The sequence below is a fragment of the Heterodontus francisci genome, chromosome 42, assembly GCF_036365525.1.
Source record: "Heterodontus francisci isolate sHetFra1 chromosome 42, sHetFra1.hap1, whole genome shotgun sequence".
NCBI lineage: Eukaryota > Metazoa > Chordata > Chondrichthyes > Heterodontiformes > Heterodontidae > Heterodontus > Heterodontus francisci.
In genome coordinates, this window is record NC_090412.1 from 15,872,644 (window position 1) to 15,890,416 (window position 17,773).

The 17,773-nt window shown below is 42.2% G+C and overlaps 1 protein-coding gene across 1 annotated transcript; it reads right to left on the reverse strand.

The window, feature by feature from the left end:
* Positions 1 to 15,244: 15,244 nt before the first annotated feature.
* Positions 15,245 to 16,657, reverse strand: LOC137355361 (uncharacterized). The gene is made up of 2 exons (XM_068020354.1): positions 15,983 to 16,657; positions 15,245 to 15,850 (listed from the first exon to the last, which is right to left on the reverse strand). The coding sequence occupies exons 1-2, from the start codon at positions 16,655 to 16,657 to the stop codon at positions 15,545 to 15,547; spliced, it is 981 nt and encodes a 326-aa protein (XP_067876455.1). The 3' UTR covers positions 15,245 to 15,544.
* Between the last annotated feature and the right edge of the window lie 1,116 nt (positions 16,658 to 17,773).

Here is a 17,773-nt window from a genome sequence, read left to right on the forward strand (position 1 = left end):
AGCTGGTACATTGTATCCTCGAGTCACACACGAGCTACTGTGCTTGAGGGATGAGGCAGTTCCTCTGGACCAGCTCTGAGTGCGGGAGCCCATCTCTCGAGGCAGATTCCTGGAGGAGTCTGAGTGCAGCTTTCTTGTTGGAAAGGCATCAAGAATATCCCAGCTGTAACTCATCTTGCTGCAACAGGACTGTTCGTAACAGTGCAGAGCCACATCCTTCACTGAACCTTTTATTGGGAAACCTGATGCTGACGCTGCTAATTTGATTATTTTCCTACTTAAAGGAAATTTGTGATGCTTGCACTCTTTTACTGCTTTGCATTTAAAATGGCAATGCACATTTTATGTGGACATTCTGTTCTATTGTTTTTCTCTAATGTAATTCTAGCTGAAATAATCAACTGATGCATTTAAATAGAATTCTCATAGTAATTACAGTAAAAAGAGGTTTTTCAAATGGGGTTTTCTCTTTCACTGCTCCTGAATATGTTTACCTACAGAAGCTGTCTTGTTTGTGAATTAACCTGTGTGATGCCAGGACATATCCATGAATATTAGTGATGTAAAATGTTATTGGGAGCCAAGGTTATACAGGGATTGGACGGATGCAGATTTGAGTTCCACTTTGCCCAGGCCTCACAGAGTGTGGTATTGAATGAGGGATGTGCCTTGGAAGTTCATTCAAAGAGAAGAATTAAGAAACTAGAGCACAGGTTCATTCTGGGTCCCCTCCCTTCCCTGGGGCTGTCCACCGAGGATATTTATAGATGTCATGGAAGCAGCTCGGTTCCGCTTCTAGAACTGTTTTCTTCAAATTTAATTCAATGATGGAAAAAAACAATTTTTGGGAGCATCTGTCAAATTTCACACTCCAAAGTCAAAAATATTTTTATAAACTTGGAGCAAAGGCCTGCAGCATTTTCTGTGACCTGCAGCTGAAAATTTACAAGTTTTTGTCAATCTTCATACTTCTTCACCAAACAGCAATTAAACTCAGACTGACCTCAGGATCTATTTAGACCATTTCCTCACGGACATCAGTGGAACAGTATTCTTAAATGAATAGTCAACCTCAGCAGCTAAACACCACAATCATGCTACAGACCCCAGACTACTGATGAGCAATGCCACAGGAGATCATCTAAAAGGCAAGACCACACCGATTTTTAAAAAAGCGTCCTGAGACAGCTTTTGGAAGGGCAGCTTCAAAGTAGTTATCGGATGTCGGTGGATTATACGTAGAATCTACAGCAATGAAACTGGCTATTCAGCCCAACTTGTCTACGTTGGTCTTTCTGCTCCACACAAGCCTTCGCCCGTCCTATTTTCCCTAACCCTATCATGCGATCTGGCACACACTGCCTGACAAGGTGGTGGAAGCAGATTCAATCGAAGCCTTCAAAAGAGAATTGGATAATTATCTGAAGAAAGAAAATTTGCAGGGCTAGGGGGAAAAGGCAGGAGGAGTGGGACTTGGTGAATTGCTTTTGCAGCGAGCTGACACAGACATGACGGGACAAATGGCCTCATTCTGTGCTGTAACCATTCAATGATTCTATGTAATTTTACATACAGTAATACATTTTTTCAGATAAAAAAGGAGAGAAACTTACTTTAAGACAGTCCCAAAAATAACCCCAAGAAAAAGTGTAAAAAAGAAATTGTAGCGAACTTCCTGTTTAATTTTTGATGGCATTTTGGATGTCAATGTGCAAGATGTTTAATGAACTAATCATTTCATTATTCCAGATAAAGTGAGATAAACAATCAGGAAAGTAGAGGGAACCTCACCCCTTTAAGACTTTTCTGTATAGAACAGCTCACTTTTCCCTTGCTGCATTGATGAGACGTCTGCATTGCTGACTCATATGCAGCTCTCTTTCTCTTGCCATCGGCAACTTTTGCAGCAAGAGCTGGTCTCCTGTGTGTGAGCAGCAGTCTTGGCAAAATGATGGAGCATGTTTGTAACAATGAAAATCTTGCGTATGTTTAGAACTCTTATAAATTAAACAGCAAGTTAAAGGAGTATAATCAAAGGAAAAGTCACCAAGTCTGAAAAGCTTTCTGTTATACAATCCACCCAACACTGTGGTGCTGGCCAATGCTGCAGAGTTAAAGCAGCAACACTTTGTACCTTTACTTGATGATGATTGGGAGGACATCTCGGGATCAGTGACCACAGACTAATGCCAAAATATCTGTCGGGGGCAACTATACTCACCCACCTCTTGGAGGGGCAGCAATGAGGCCCACTGCCAGTGAAAGAAAAACTTGCATTTATATAGCACCTTTCATGACCACCAGACAAAGTGCTTTACAGCTAATTATTTTTGAAGTGCGGTCACTGTTGTAATGTAGGAAACACAGTAACAAATTTGCACACAGCAAACTCCCACAAACAGCAATGTGATAATGACCAGATGATCTGTTTTTGTGATGTTGATTGAGGGATAAATATTCACTGGGACACCAGGGATAATTCCCTAAATAGTGCCATGGGATCTTTTACATCCACCCAAGCAGACAGATGGGCCTTGGTTTAATGTCTCATCCAAAAGCTGGCACCTCTAACAGTGCAGCACTCCCTCAGCGAAGGAAAAGATCATTGCTCCCTATCTTGCCAGACACCTGCGATCCGCTACTGATTGAGGAGCAGGACACCATTCGAGTGAAATGACACCGAGTTAGAGCCTGACTACCAACCATTTAGCAACCACTGAATTAGTATAATTATTTTCCTTTGCTGCTAGGCTAGGCTAGGATATCTTAGAGTGATCTTGCCATCCCATGCTTCCCAATGGGGGGGCCTCATTTGACAAGAACATGGATAAGAGAATAGGGGCTAGAGTGTTGTAACCCTACCTCCAACATGCACTACCATTCAGTGAGGCCCATTTCTGTGAGCACAGAATGTGGAATCTCTTCTATCACCAGATGGGATCAATGCAAACTTGCCTGGGGCCGAGTTATATAGTTATGTTTTAGGTGTGCCTCTCGTTAGCGTACAAGGACTGACAGAATCAATGTACGAATGGTTGCTTTTCTCCATCATATCTCTTGAACTATGTCTACTGGGACAGCAGACAGTTGAAGTTTCATGACATAGATCCCAGTGCCCACGTGAATACCAGCACTCCTGATATCTTCAGTTTAATTCAGATTGCTGCAGCTAAATCCTGGCCACCATTCTATAATTGTCTTTAGGAGAGTTTAACGCAATTCAATAAGAGGTCGTGCATTGCATTGGTCCAAAACCTAGTGATCCTTAAAGAATTCACCTCTTTAAGTACATCCTGTGGGATAATGTTTATCTTTATTACTACTGTACCTACCTTCAGCATCTACAAAGATTTATTTCATCTTCCAAAATATTTATATATTACTTTTTTTGTCCTAAGTAGCCAAATGACAACAGAAATATTATGTAAATTTGGAAATGGAAAACCAACCTGTAGTCTTAGTGAAGTGTCTATTGTAGTCATGTAGAGTCTCCAGGAAAAATGTTTGTGTTACAGATTTCTACATAATGAAGGAATTAATACACACAGTGACAACAATACTTCTCTCCTGAGGATCAAAATATCCAACAACAAAAAATTCAATACAAGCAATTAGTAGATTTGTAGTTGACTAATTAGAGTCTGCACAGAGACTCAGTGGTAGGGGACTAGCCCTGCCTACCTGAGAGGAATCTGACAGCAGATATTATGCTGATTGGAACAAAGTGTGCAGTCTCTTGTTCAGTCCTCATAATTAGAACAGAGCTTAAGAGAAAACCTAGAGTAGCTTTGAGGTGTAGATAAACTACACTCATTCAGTCGAGCTGGGGAGAGGTGGACCTCCTTTAATAATTTTTGAAAGATTTTTCACGATGATATTAAGAGATGTCTAGAAGGCTGTGCAGTGCCGACATTTCAACTGATCTATGACTGCCCAATACCGTTACAGTGAGAAAAAGGACTCAGCACTTTCATCCCTGACTGACAGCTTGCCTAGCGGCACAAACCTAACACAGCTATAGAGATTGAACAGCATTTTATGCATGGGTGTCTGAGGAACAGTAAACAAGAATTGTAGCAAATGAAAAATAAAGTGACAGCAATATGGAGGTTGGAGAGTGGGTTGTTCAACACATCAAAAAGTTAAGAAAAAAAAGAAATAAAACAAGACAGAAAAATGGAAAAAGGAAAGGACCCAGGTAAGCAGAAATCAGATAAACAATAACAGTAATAAGAAAGGGAAAAGAGACAGGAAAGCTCATATTATTAAAGGGAAACTATCACATTTGAAAATAATTTGTAGAGTAGTATTTTGGAAAGGATCTTATTGCACTTGAGAGAACACAGATAAATCAGTGAAAATCAGTGCAGGGACATATTAAGGTTAGCAGTAAGAATGCAGTCAGTTCGAACTTTCTTGCCCAAGTGGCAACAGCTTGGTGGAATAAGTTATTAGGAATACCATTAAAACTGTAAAATGGGTTCAAGAGGTAATAAATGTCTGGAGAAGCTCAGTTGTCAAATCTCCAGGATTGTCCCCGATTCAACAGTAATTTAAGATTCATTTCCTGGACACAGCTGTGAGCAAACGCAGGAGAAAAATCATATGGACAGTAAAAAAAATGCGGAGTTTTTTTTTTCATTTTCTCTGAACACTTTTGTTCATCAGTTATACAAACATTGGATATGGGGACAAAAGTTGTTTGAGCGAGTGGGGCTGTTGGAGGTGGAAGGTTCATATGATGAAACCTCCAGGAATATGTCCACCAAGTGTTGGCAACTCTAAGAGGTGCACTGAGCAGCAGGTTTTGTCGAGGACCTTAGGTGAAAGAAAGTGACGCTTGGACCATGTTATGAGGGCTGCAAAAATAGGCCAGTAACTGAAGGGCAGTTAATGGGAAAGGCAACAGAACAGGGAAGAAAGGGAAAGCTTTGTAGGGTTGACTTTGCAAATTAACAGAGGAAAAACAAGATCAAAATTTGAGTGACTCAGAAAGGCACAGTTCAACTCACAGCTGACAATATACTCGTGGTACAACCAAATGAATCGCTGAATGGGAAACTTGGTTCTGTTGTTTACAATAGCAGTTTGAAAAGAGATATATAAGCGATGGCACCTTTTCCCCAAATCAAACCCTCCTGTTTTGTGTTGGTGACAAGAAGATGATGGTCCAACATTTAATGTGTTCACCTGAAATTATTTCCTCTACTATTTAATTGAAATAAGTCAAAGTAGCAGAGAGTAGAACTTCAGACAAACGTGTGGGTAATTTTATGTTCAGCATAGTTCTGTGGTTGAACTGTTTCTGATAGTTTTATCTTTCAGATGTTCCTGTGTATTTCGATGTACTCTGATGATATACTGCACTTCTATACTGCAAAGGAATGTCCAAGGACTTTAGGACAATTCATAAAGAGAGGAAAGAAAAACTCACATTTAGATAGCACCTTTCACAACTCCAGGACGTCGCAAAGTGCCGGTGAAGTACTTTTGACATGCAGTTACTGTTGTAATGTAAGCGACACAGCAACCAATTTGCACACAGCAAGCTCCCACAAACAGCAATGTGATAATGATCGGATAATCTGTTTTTGTGATTTTGATTGAGGGATCAATATTGGCTGGGACACCAAGGTATAACTCCCTTACTCTACTTTGGAACAGCACCATGGGATCTTGTACACCCACCTGAGAGTGCAGACTGGACCTCATTCGAAAAGTGACACCTCTGACACTGCTGTGTTGTCAGCCTTGATTATTGTGCTTGAATCCTGGAGTGAAACGCAAACCCACAACTTCTGCCTCAGAGGGGAGAATTCTACCAACTGAGCCACTTCTGACACAATAGCTGGTTGATGGAATGCCCAAGTAAGCCCTTTAAAAAATAAATAGGACTGAGTGCTCAGCCTCTCAGATAGTGAATCAAATCCCACTGAGATACAAAAAAGAGAAAAGGAAGTGAAAACTGAAGCTATTTTTTGTATGTGAGGGTGGATGTGATTCCAGAATGGAATTGATGATGGTGCTTGTGTTTTATCTAAAGTTCTGTTTAAAAGATGATAATTGTTATTATGAGAATGTCTTAGTCCTTCTAATTCCAATTGTTATGTAGCTCCTTATTCCTCATGGATTCCACTCCTTACATAGATCACCTACAGTTGAAGTATGTGGATATATAATTTTATTTATCTCAGTTCAATACCAGAAGATTTTGCAAAAGCTTTCAGAAGGTTTACTGAATCAGTTCCCAATTTAGTCGGTAAATGTGCACAGTGTGGGGATTATTGAGCAGCAGATAAATGGGGATTAGAAAACCGATGCCAGTTGAAATCATTTTGGTTCAGAATATCAGGTACTGGCTACTGTTCACTAATACTTAACTGTCATTTAACATCCACTATCTCTGTAACTTCTTCCAGCCCTACATGCCTCTGAGAACGTCTGGCCTCTTGTGTAATCCCTGACTTCCTTTGCCCCACCATTAGCGGCCATGCCTGCAACTCTCTAAGCCTAAAGCTCTGGAATACCCTCTCTAAACATCTCTGCCTCTTCACCTCTCTCTTCTCCTTTAAGTAATAAAACCTCCTCCTTTGACCAAGCTTTTGGTCACCCATCCTAATGATTCTTTCTTTGACCTGTTGTCATTTTTTGTCCATTTACGCTGATGTGAGGCACCTTAGGACACTTTATGAAATTAAAAGCTCTAAATAAATGCAAGTTGTTGTTGTTGTTGTACTGTCTCAACCTGAACAGCTAGGTGTAAAGCGACAACTATTGTCGAGGAAGGAGAGGCTACAGACAATAAACCGATTTTGGCAAATTGGGTCCAAAATTGGCTTAGTGGCAGGAGGCAGAGGGTGATGGTCGAGGGTTGTTTTTGCGATTGGAAGCCTATAACCAGTGGTGTACCGCAGGGATCGGTGCTGGGACCCTTACTGTTTGTAGTGTACAGTGATGACTTTGATGTGAATATAGGAGATATGATCAGTAAGTGCGCAGATGACACAAAAATTGGTGCTGTCATAAATAGTGAGGAGGAAAGCCTTAGATTACAGGACGATATAGATGGGCTGGTAAGATGGGCAGAGCAGTGGCAAATGGAATTTAATCCTGAGAAGTGTGAGGTGATGCATTTTGGGAGGACTAACAAGGCAAGGAAATATACAGACCCTAAGAAGTACAGAAGGTCAGAGGGATCTTGGTGTACTTGTCCATAGATCACTGAAGGCAGGTAGATAAGGTGGTTAGGAAGGCATATGGGATACTTGCCTTTATTAACCGAGGCATAGAATATAAGAGCAGGGAGGTTATGATGGAGCTGTATAAACCGCTAGTTAGGCCACACCTGGAGTACTGTGTACCGTTCTGGGCACCACACTATAGGAAGGATGTGATTGCACTGGAGAGGGTGTAGAGGAGATTCACCAGGATGTTGCCTGGGCTGGAGCATTTCAGCTATGAAGAGAGACTGGATAGGCTAGGATTGTTTTCCTTAGAGCAGAGAAGGCTGAGTGGAGACCTGATAGAGGTGTACAAAATTATGAGGGGCATTGATAGGGAAGATAGGAAGACATTTCTTCCCTTAGTGGAGGGGTCAATAACCAGGGGGCATAGATTTAAGGTAAGGGGCAGGATGTTTAGAGGGGATTTGAGGGAAGATATTTTCACCCAAAGGGTGGTTGGAATCTGGAACACACTGTCTGAAGGGGTGGTAGAGGCAGGAACCCTCACAACATTTAAGAAGTATCTAAATGAGCACGTGAAATGCCATACCATACAAGGCTACGGGCCAAGTGCTGGAAAATGGGATTAGAATAGATAGGTGCTTGATGGCTGGCACGACACAGTGGGCTGAAGGGCCTGTTTCTGTGCTGTTTTACTCTATGACTCTATGATTTTAATTGTTTAGATTTTTAATTCTTCTAAAGCACATGGCTTTGACATGGTTTCAAAAAAGATATTTTAAAAAATATGAATTAATTGAGATGTCCTTAAACCCTGGACAGGCTTTCTGCCGAATCGAAAGTCTCATGTCACAGAATTAAATTTGTGTTACCACACAGAGTGGCCTTGAGGTAGTGTGGAATTCGAGACTATGCTTTATTCTGAAAAAGTGAAATTGCTGGAGTCAGAATGAATAATGTGACAATTTTACACTGTCAGCCTGCTAAATGTTGAATGTTTGTTTTTTGTTTTTAACCAGTGATAGATGGTTGACTTGCACAATGACAAGACATAATATTTTGTGTGATTCTACATGGGGTAACCTGGGCTTTAGGTGTTATATCGGCAACTGAATCAACTTTTGTAGATGATAGTGAGAGGAACACATTCAAAATTCATAGGATGTTATCTTTGGTCCAGTGACGGATATAAGGTTTGGGGAAGGGAAATGTTTAAAAACTCCCTTGGTGGTAGGGAATAAAAAGATCTATAGAGAAAAAGAAGCACTTTTAATAGGCTGGAAAATAATCAGATCTGAGGAGTCCATTAGCCAAAAAAATGGATTGCGATTCATGTTACAATGTGGGCAAGTACTGCTACTGTTCTCAGATGCCAACAGCTTTATAGTTGCTAAATCACATTAACTGGAGTATTAACAAACTGTACACTTTCACAAAACAGTCACTCAAATAATTGTTTCTTGGTAGCTGTGTGGGTTAATAGCTTTTTTTCTCATGTAAAAATATATGTAAAAAATTGAGTTCTTGCTAAAATCCCTGCTTAACACATCATTTTTGGAACACAAGGGAATATAAACAAATTTCAGAAAACTGCTTTTTAAAAATTAATTTCAGGTATTTAATCACATTGGTAATATTTCTGCAACATTTCAGATTACTGTTCAGTTAAAAATATACTCCTCTTACCACATGTATCTTCATCTCCTCTGGCAGTACAAATCATCCTATCTCACATACAAGGCAAAGCCGAGGCAGGAGAGATCAATCTGTCCCATTCAGGCTGCTCTCTGGCATCTTGTTCTCTGTTAGTGACATTTTCAAGCAGCTGCAGCTAAATTGCAATCAGATGATGTGACACGGCCTCTCACCCAACCCCCCATTATATGTCCTCATCTCCTGTATTCTGCACCGTTAGCTGGAGTCTCCCTTTGTCCGCCCAACAGACGCACTTTGAAGTAGCTCCACATTCTGTCATTATTTCATTGGTTGGGAATTGATTTTGGATCACTGTGTTAAGGAGCCAACTAAAACTGTGATACTTAGAAAGGCCCTTCACTCATATTCCCTGTAAAAAATGTGGGATGTAGAATATAATAGATTATCTTGTAATTAGAAAAGAGCCTAAGGCGGCATGAGGAAAAACTTTGTTACGCAGTGAGTGGTTAGGATTTGGAACACGCAGCCTGAAAGGGTGCTGGAGGCAGATTCAATTGTGACTTTCCAAAGGGATTTCGATGGCACCTGAAAGGAAAACTTTTGCAGGGCTACGAGGAAAGGGCGGGGGAATGGGACCAGCTAAATAGTTCTTGCAGAATGGGCTAAATGCCTTCTTCAGTACCGTAGCCATTCTCTGATTTTATGGCTCTAAGCTCTGCCTTGTCCTGTCAAAACCTGTATCACATCAATCCACACATTACATTACAATATCCATTTGCAGGAATATTAAGGATTATCCAAATAAAATCATTGGGAAAGAAAAATAAAGAACCGGTATGTAAATATATTTTAGAATAGTGCACTTATTTTCAGAGCATCACTGTGGCAAGTGGTCCTCAAATAAGTTGCACCATTCGAAAATATATTCGGCAATATGGGTGAATGGTCTTTCTCGACTGGACAGTGCTAATATGAAAGTTATCATTTCACTTGAGACCACCAGCTGAGAAAGCAAGCCAGATCACTTGTTCTGGTAACTTATCAGATAAAGAAGCCCCACATTTGAGTGATGCCGTAGATTGTGCTGGGGTTAATATCTCATGGTATTGCAGTCACTGGATGTCATTCCTCCATGAAGCGTAGTGGAAATCTAGAATTCCCTCTCCCAAAAGGTGATGGAAACTGGGAGCCAATCCAAATGTTGATCCAAAAGACTGAGATCAACAGGTTTGTATTAGGTAAGGATATCAAGGGATATGGATCAAAGGCAGGAAAATGGATTTGAGTTACAGATCAGCTGTGATCTAATTAAATGGCAAAATGGACTCAAGGGGCAGATTGGCCTGCTCCTGTTCATCCAGGATAGTATGCTATTTTTGTGTGTTTGTTCTGATTTTGAATGACAATTCAAAAAGCTGTCAGAACCGGAAACTAATAAGGCTTTTGCTGCTTGTTTTAGTTTAGCTCGCTTACTTGTACCATACAAGCACATTACTGCATCATTCATGGGCATTGCAGGCAAGGCCAGCATTTATTGCCCAGCCCTAATTGCCCTTGAGAAGGTGGAGATAAGCTGCCTTGAATAAAGCTGAGTGGCTTGCTAGGCTATTTCAGAGGACATTAAGAGTTAACCACATTGTTGTGGGTCTGGGGTCACATATAGGTCAGACTGGATGAGAATATCAGATTTCCTTCCCTAAATTACATTATGAACCGATGTGTTTTTACAACAATCCAGTAGTTTCATGATCATCATTATTTATATTCCTTTTAATTCTAGATTTATTTAATCAATTGAGTTTACATTCACCAGCTGTTGTGGTGGGATTTGAACTCATATCCTCTATTCTATTATTCTCAATCTCTAGATTACTAGACCACTAACATAACCACTATGCTACCATAGCTCCTCAACCCATGGGGCTGGATTTTCCAGAGGGTGACAGAACTCCAATGTCAGCCCAATGTGGCAGGGTGGGGGGCGTGGGGGTAGGGTTCCGAGCCCACCCATGTTGGCACTGCGCATCATGGCGCAACCTTCTGGGAGGTGGCCTCTTAATTGGCCACCTCTGTGCTTGCTGTCCTATTAAGGACAGCGAGCGGGCTCCTGAGGCTGCAGACACAATCAGTAGTTTTGCCAGTCTCTTGGAAGGCTGCATCAACCAAACCAAGCGGCTGGCAAAACAAAAGCTGAAAATACAAGCATTGAGGTTGGTGGTGACTTTAACCACCACTGTCAGTACCATCCTTATGGTCAGCTTGGATGCAGGTGTCCTTGCTTCAAATGGTAGCACTCTGCCACTGGCTCTGTGTTGACCTGGAGCCTGAGGAGGCAGTTGTCCTCACTCATTCCCTGGAAGATGCACCAGGACCTGTAGATACTGTTGGTGGTATAGACAATCTTGTTCTGGTATCAAGTGGTCTCCTGTGATGTCCTCGGGACTGGAGTAAGGTTCAACTGAGTTTAGTATATGTGAGACAGAGACTGCAGACTGTTAGACACAAAGGCTTCTTCTTTATTCTGTTCTACTTTCACTTTCCCTTTGCTAACATGTGTGTTCTACAGCAGCCTCTAGAGTACACAATGCACAATCCAATTGCAATTTCAAAATACTACAACACTACAGTCTCCCTGGAAAGTCTTTCATCATCTTGCATGAATTCAGCCATGAAATACTATATTTGGGATTATTTAAAAGAAATCCCCTTTATTAATTTTATCTTTACTTGCAAATATCAGTGGTCTTGACGGGAATGTCTTGTCACTCACTGAACTACAGTGAAAGTTTGTATTGTCGGAGGCATTTCATATCCTCTCTTCTTTTACATTCTTCCTGCTCTTCTGTACTCTTCCAATTATAGCCAGATTTCTGGCAGATTTGCAGACTATATTCAGCTAATTTTGTTTCCACATAAAGATTTCCTGCAGGTTCTGATGCCTCCCAAAAATCTGAAAATGATTTAAAGGCACATAGCATCAAAAAGCCACTAGTAGAAATGAAAATTTTTAAAAATGACAAAAAATCCTCTGCACCTTTAAGAACTCTTTTGCACATGAAGATTCCCTTTTCACCTTGTCCAGATGGGTGAGCAGAGCATAGCATGTGATCCTGTTCCAAACAGATGGGAAATCACACAAGGGGCCGTTAGTAACCATCATCATATTCAAATGAAGCACTTTGACATTTGCGTTGAAAGCTCAGGTTGGTCTAAAAAGGCAGCTGGACAATCATGGCAGTGCTAATCGAGGGGGAAATCTAGTGAAAGGGATGCCCACCTGAGTTCCCAGCCCTGGAATGTTCATGACACAGCAGGCTATCAGCCAGAAAATATAGCCTATTAAGTGTGAAAGGAATGCACAGTTCATGCATTCATTCACCTATCACTATAAATAGGAACCAGAGGATATCTTGCCTCAGTGATTCCAAGGTTTGATTTTTGGGAGACTTGAGCCAATAGGTGGTGCTGCAGTTTGATATTTCAGTCTACTTGTAGCTAAGTTTGCTGTGTGTGAAAAAAAAACTTGAAATGGATGCCAAAAAAATGAAGTAAGTCTTTGTAGAGAAGAAGGAAGTCAAACTCTCAGAGACTGGGAAAGTACATTTAAATTCAAGATGGGCAAAACAAAAATGTTCAAGCTGAGCTGAAAAATAACGAGGAGTCTGATTCTTAAAAAGGGAATTTTCGTATGGAAGGAGAACATTGGTAACAGAACAGAACAGCGCCCATTTGTTTTGTAGGATTCGGGAGGTACAAAAATGGAATCCAGTCGACTGGGAGGTCCAAAAAAAGCAACAAAAGGATACAAGGAAAGTACTGAGAGGTGCAAGGCGGCAATATGAAAAAAAAACTTGCAAGAAAACTGTTAACATTTTTATCAATATATTAAAAGAGTGTGGTAAAGGGGTTTGTGGACCCATTAAAGACAGATGTAGATGAGACTATAATGGACAATAGGAAAATGGCAGACTGTGTGTCCATTTACACAGCAGAGGAAAAGAACAGTGGAACCTAAAAGTAAGTTCGGGGGGAGGAACTTAGCGGACTTAATGTAAGTAAAAAAATGATAATTGAGAAAATAATGGGACTTAAGATCAACAAATTTCCAGAACCTGATGGTTTCCATCCAAGGTACAGAAATTACCAATGCATTTGTCATAATTTTCCAAAGTTCTCTACATTCTGGAGTTATGCCTTTGGATTAGAAAATTGAGTTATCTACTTAAGGTAAAGTGGATTTGAAAATGTTTATTTTTAATTTATATTTTCCAACATTTATTGATTACTGGCGTTACAATTTATAATTCCCTACTCTTCTGAAGGAGTGTTTTTGTATTTCAGTCATTTACAATATCCAGTTTGGACTACCACATGTCCACAACAACATGTACTTTTTTTAAACACCTTTAAACACAGTAAAAAGTCCCAAAGTACTTCACAGGAGCTTTACGAGACAAAATTTGACACAGAGCCATATAAGGAGATATTAGGACTTGGTCAATGCAGTCGGTTTTAAAAAACGTCTTAAAGAAGAAGTAGAGAGGCTGAAGGGAGGGAATTCCAGAGCTTAGGGCCCAGGCAACTGAAAACATGGCCACAAGTGGTGGTGCGATGAAATTGGGATGTGCAAGAGATCACAAAACACTGAGTGGCTCTCTGATCCATCAGGAAACATGACTTGTGTGGCCAGGAATTTTCATGGAGGTGCTCCCACTCTACCACTGACTTCACTATGTGCGGCGGAATGCCATTTGTTTGTACACGGGCTTTCTGCTGCACCTATGGTAATGTTAGTTTAGACAGGCATCAAGATTGGCGCAGGCTTGGAGGGCCGAATGGCCTGTTCCTGTGCTGTACTTTTCTTTGTTCTTTGTAATGCCGATGCAGGAGCAGATCTGAGGACATTTATACTGGACCATCTACGGGGGAGGTTTTCATATATGCCGAGCAGGATGTATATAAATAACACAGCAAATGCTAGTAGAATTTATTGGGAATTTCTTGGAGCAAAAACTGCCCAAAAAGCTGTGGATTCCATTGGACAACTGGAGATTATATTAATAGTTTGTGTTCAACTGAACCGGAAATAAAAAACACTTTGTATTCAGGTTGAAGAAAGTCAGGATGCTGAGGAGGAGTGGAAGAGCTCACAAGTACAGTATAAGTAAGCAAATCCAAATCATTCACATCAACAGATCATGACTTTTCAAACCCATAAATCTATTGTGGAACAGAATGAGGCGCATTTGTATATAGAGGTTGTGGATGCGGGGCGACATTATAAAAGTAGATTTTCTGAGGAATTTAGGTACCAAAGGCAAGTGTACCTGGTTTATGGTCTGCATGATTTTAATGGATTGGGAATCGAGCAGTCTGCAAACTGAGCGTGCCAACCTTGTGTCAGAATTCCTGATTTGCTCTCCCGATTATCCTTGGTGTCTCTGAAGTAAAGATGGGAAAAATCGGTTGGAAAGTAGCAGGTTGTGGATGTTGTGTGAGAATAAATATGGGCTGAGCTGTGATGACTCATGTGGTTGAGCAGCCAATCAACTTAAACCAAAAGAATAGTCACTTGGGTGCAGTGCCCGAGGATTCCCAATATCATTCAAATCACTGTAGTCAGTGGTTTCAAGAGAGGAGGGGAGAACACTGTGTGTAGCTTATTGTGTGGCACAATTCTATGTATTTCAAGGTCTTTGGAGTAAAGAAGATGCAACAACCTAAAATAATTGGCAATGGAACAGATTTTCTTTTAACACGGCATTTAATTGTGAGCAAGAAATTTGTTTCTATTAGATTATTGACTTTGCATCCGTAACACTATTACTGTACGATATATTCAGTAGTCTGATTACAGCTTCTGTTTTACCACATATTTAGATAGGTTAGGGCGGGTTTTAACTCACGCCTGTCTGACCGATAGAGCAGATGGGCCGCCCACTCACTCTGACGGCAGGCTTGGTTCATTTTGAGGGCTGGGCCTTGTTGCCAAACTGTTGGCAAGATGCACGGATGTTCAGCTACAGCTTGTCAGCTCAGGTTAATCAAACTTTTTCATTAATTTTTTTATGTCAGCTGACAAGGTGATCACTGGCTTATCTTGTTAATGGCCTGCTTGCTTATTTTTCTCCTTTTTTCAGTATAATAATGTTGTGTCTTGTTTTCATTTGTTATCTTTATATACCAGACTTTCAACATCATTTGGAGGAAGCCTAATTGATTTTTTCTTCAGTTTCAACTTATTTTATTCAATTTTATGATCAAGCCATTGATAATGACCTCAGACATTTTTTGATCAATGGAGTAGCTGATCTTCATTTTTTCTTTCACAGATGTTCTCCAATTTCTTTCGTCTTGAAGCATTTCACTACTTTTCTTTGCTTTCTTTGATTTCCTTTTTGTCATCTTTCTTATTTTCCTTTCCTTTTCTTTTCAATGTTTCTTTGACCTTTGGCTGCTCCTTAAGTTTTGTTTCTTTATTTTCAGGATCAGCTTTTGTTTCACCTTTAGCTGTTTCTTTCACTTCCTGTGACTCTTCCTCTGCTTTATCCAGCTGCTTTCTGTCTTTACTCTCTTCAGCAGCTGATTCAGATTTATTGGGACTTGTTCTTGTTGGCTCCTCAGGTTCTGATTCTTTCCCCTGACCTTTGGCAGTTTCTGTGACCGTTGAATTTCCAGACTCAGTCTGACCTTCTTCAGAACTTTCAGACTTTTGCCTCAGTGCCTTCTTCCTCCACAGCCTCTTCCTTTGTCTGATCAGTTTTTCCTTCCCTTGCATCCTGTTTTGCCTCAATAACTTGTTCCTCCATGTCCTCTTTGGCTTTAGCAGTTTTTCCTTTCACAGCTTCTGCTTTTGCCTGAATAGTGTCACCTTCACTGGTCTTTTCTTTCACCTGAACAGTTTCTCCCTCATTGGTCTCAATACTTTCTTCCTCCTCTTTAGCCTCAGCACCTTCTTCTCCCTTTTTGGCCTCAACACCTTCGCCCTTTTTGGCCTCAGTGCCTTCTTCCTAGTCTTTGGCCATGACACCTTCTCCCTCTTCGGCCTCAGCACCTTCTCCCTCTTCGGCCTCAGCACCTTCTCCCTCTTCTGCCTCAGCACCTTCTCCCTGTTCTGCCTCAGCACCCTCTCCCTCTCTGGCCTTAGTACCTTCTTCCTCCTCTTTGGCCTCTGCACCTTCTCCCTCTTTGGCCTCAGCACCTTCTTCCTCCTCTTTGGCCTTGACACCTTCTCCCTCTCTGGCCTTAGTACCTTCTTCCTCCTCTTTGGCCTTGACACCTTCTCCCTCTCTGGCCATAGTACCTTCTTCCTCCTCTTTGGCCTTAATACCTTCTCCCTCTTCTGCCTCAGCACCCTCTCCCTCTCTGGCCTTAGTACCTTCTTCCTCCTCTTTGGCCTCTGCACCTTCTCCCTCTTCTGCCTCAGCACTCTCTCCCTCTTTGGCCTTGACACCTTCTCCCTGTTTGGCCTCAGCACTTTCTCCCTCTTTGGCCTTGACACCTTCTCCCTGTTTGGCCTCAGCACCTTCTCCATCTTTGGCCTCTGCACCTTCTCCCTCTTTGGCCTCAGCACCTTCTCCCTCTTCTGCCTCAGCACCCTCTCCCTCTCTGGCCTTAGTACCTTCTTCCTCCTCTTTGGCCTTGACACCTTCTCCCTGTTTGGCCTCAGCACTTTCTCCCTCTTTGGCCTTGACACCTTCTCCCTGTTTGGCCTCAGCACCTTCTTCCTCCTCTTTGGCCTTGACACCTTCTCCCTCTCTGGCCTTAGTACCTTCTTCCTCCTCTTTGGCCTTGACACCTTCTCCCTCTCTGGCCATAGTACCTTCTTCCTCCTATTTGGCCTCAGCACCTTCTCCCTCTTTGGCCTCAGCACCTTCTTCCTTCTCTTTGGCCTCAGCACCTTCTTCCTTCTCTTTTGTCTCAGCACCTTCTCCCTCTTTGGCCTCTGCACCTTCTCCCTCTTTGGCCTCAGCACCTTCTCCCTCTTTGGCCTCAGCACCTTCTCCCTCTTTGACCTCAGCACCTTCTTCCTTCTCTTTGGCCTCAGCACCTCCCTCTTTGGCCTCAGCACCTTCTTCCTTCTCTTTGTCCTCAGCACCTTCTCCCTCTCTGGCCATAGTACCTTCTTCCTCCTATTTGGCCTCAGCACCTTCTCCCTCTTTGGCCTCAGCATCTTCTCCCTCTTTGGCCTCAGCACCTTCTTCCTTCTCTTTTGTCTCAGCACCTTCTCCCTCTTTGGCCTCTGCACCTTCTCCCTCTTTGGCCTCTGCACTTTCCCCCTCTTTGGCCTCAGCACCTTCTTCCTTCTCTTTGGCCACAGCACCTTCTCCCTCTTTGGCCTCTGCACCTTCTCCCTCTTTGGCCTCTGCACTTTCTCCCTCTTTGGCCTCAGCACCTTCTTCCTTCTCTTTGGCCTCAGCACTTTCTCCCTCTTCGGCCTCAGCACCTTCTTCCTTCTCTTTGGCCTCAGCACCTTCTCCCTCTTTGGCCTCAGCACCTTCTTCCTTCTCTTTGGCCTCAGCACCTTCTCCCTCTTTGGCCTTTGCACCTTCTCCCTCTTTGACCTCAGCCCTTCTTCCTTCTCTTTGGCCTCTGCACCTTCTTCCTTCTCTTTGGCCTCAGCACCTTCTTCCTTCTCTTTGGCCTCAGCACCTTCTCCCTCTTTGGCCTCTGCACCTTCTCCCTCTTTCGCCTCAGCACCTTCTTCCTTCTCTTTGGCCTCAGCACCTTCTCCCTCTTTGGCCTCTGCACCTTCTTCCTTCTCTTTGGCCTCAGCACCTTCTTCCTTCTCTTTGGCCTCAGCACCTTCTCCCTCTTTGGCCTCAGCACCTTCTTCCTTCTCTTTGGCCTCAGCACCTTCTCCCTCTTTGGCCTTTGCACCTTCTGCCTCTTTGGCCTCAGCACCTTCTTCCTTCTCTTTGGCCTCTGCACCT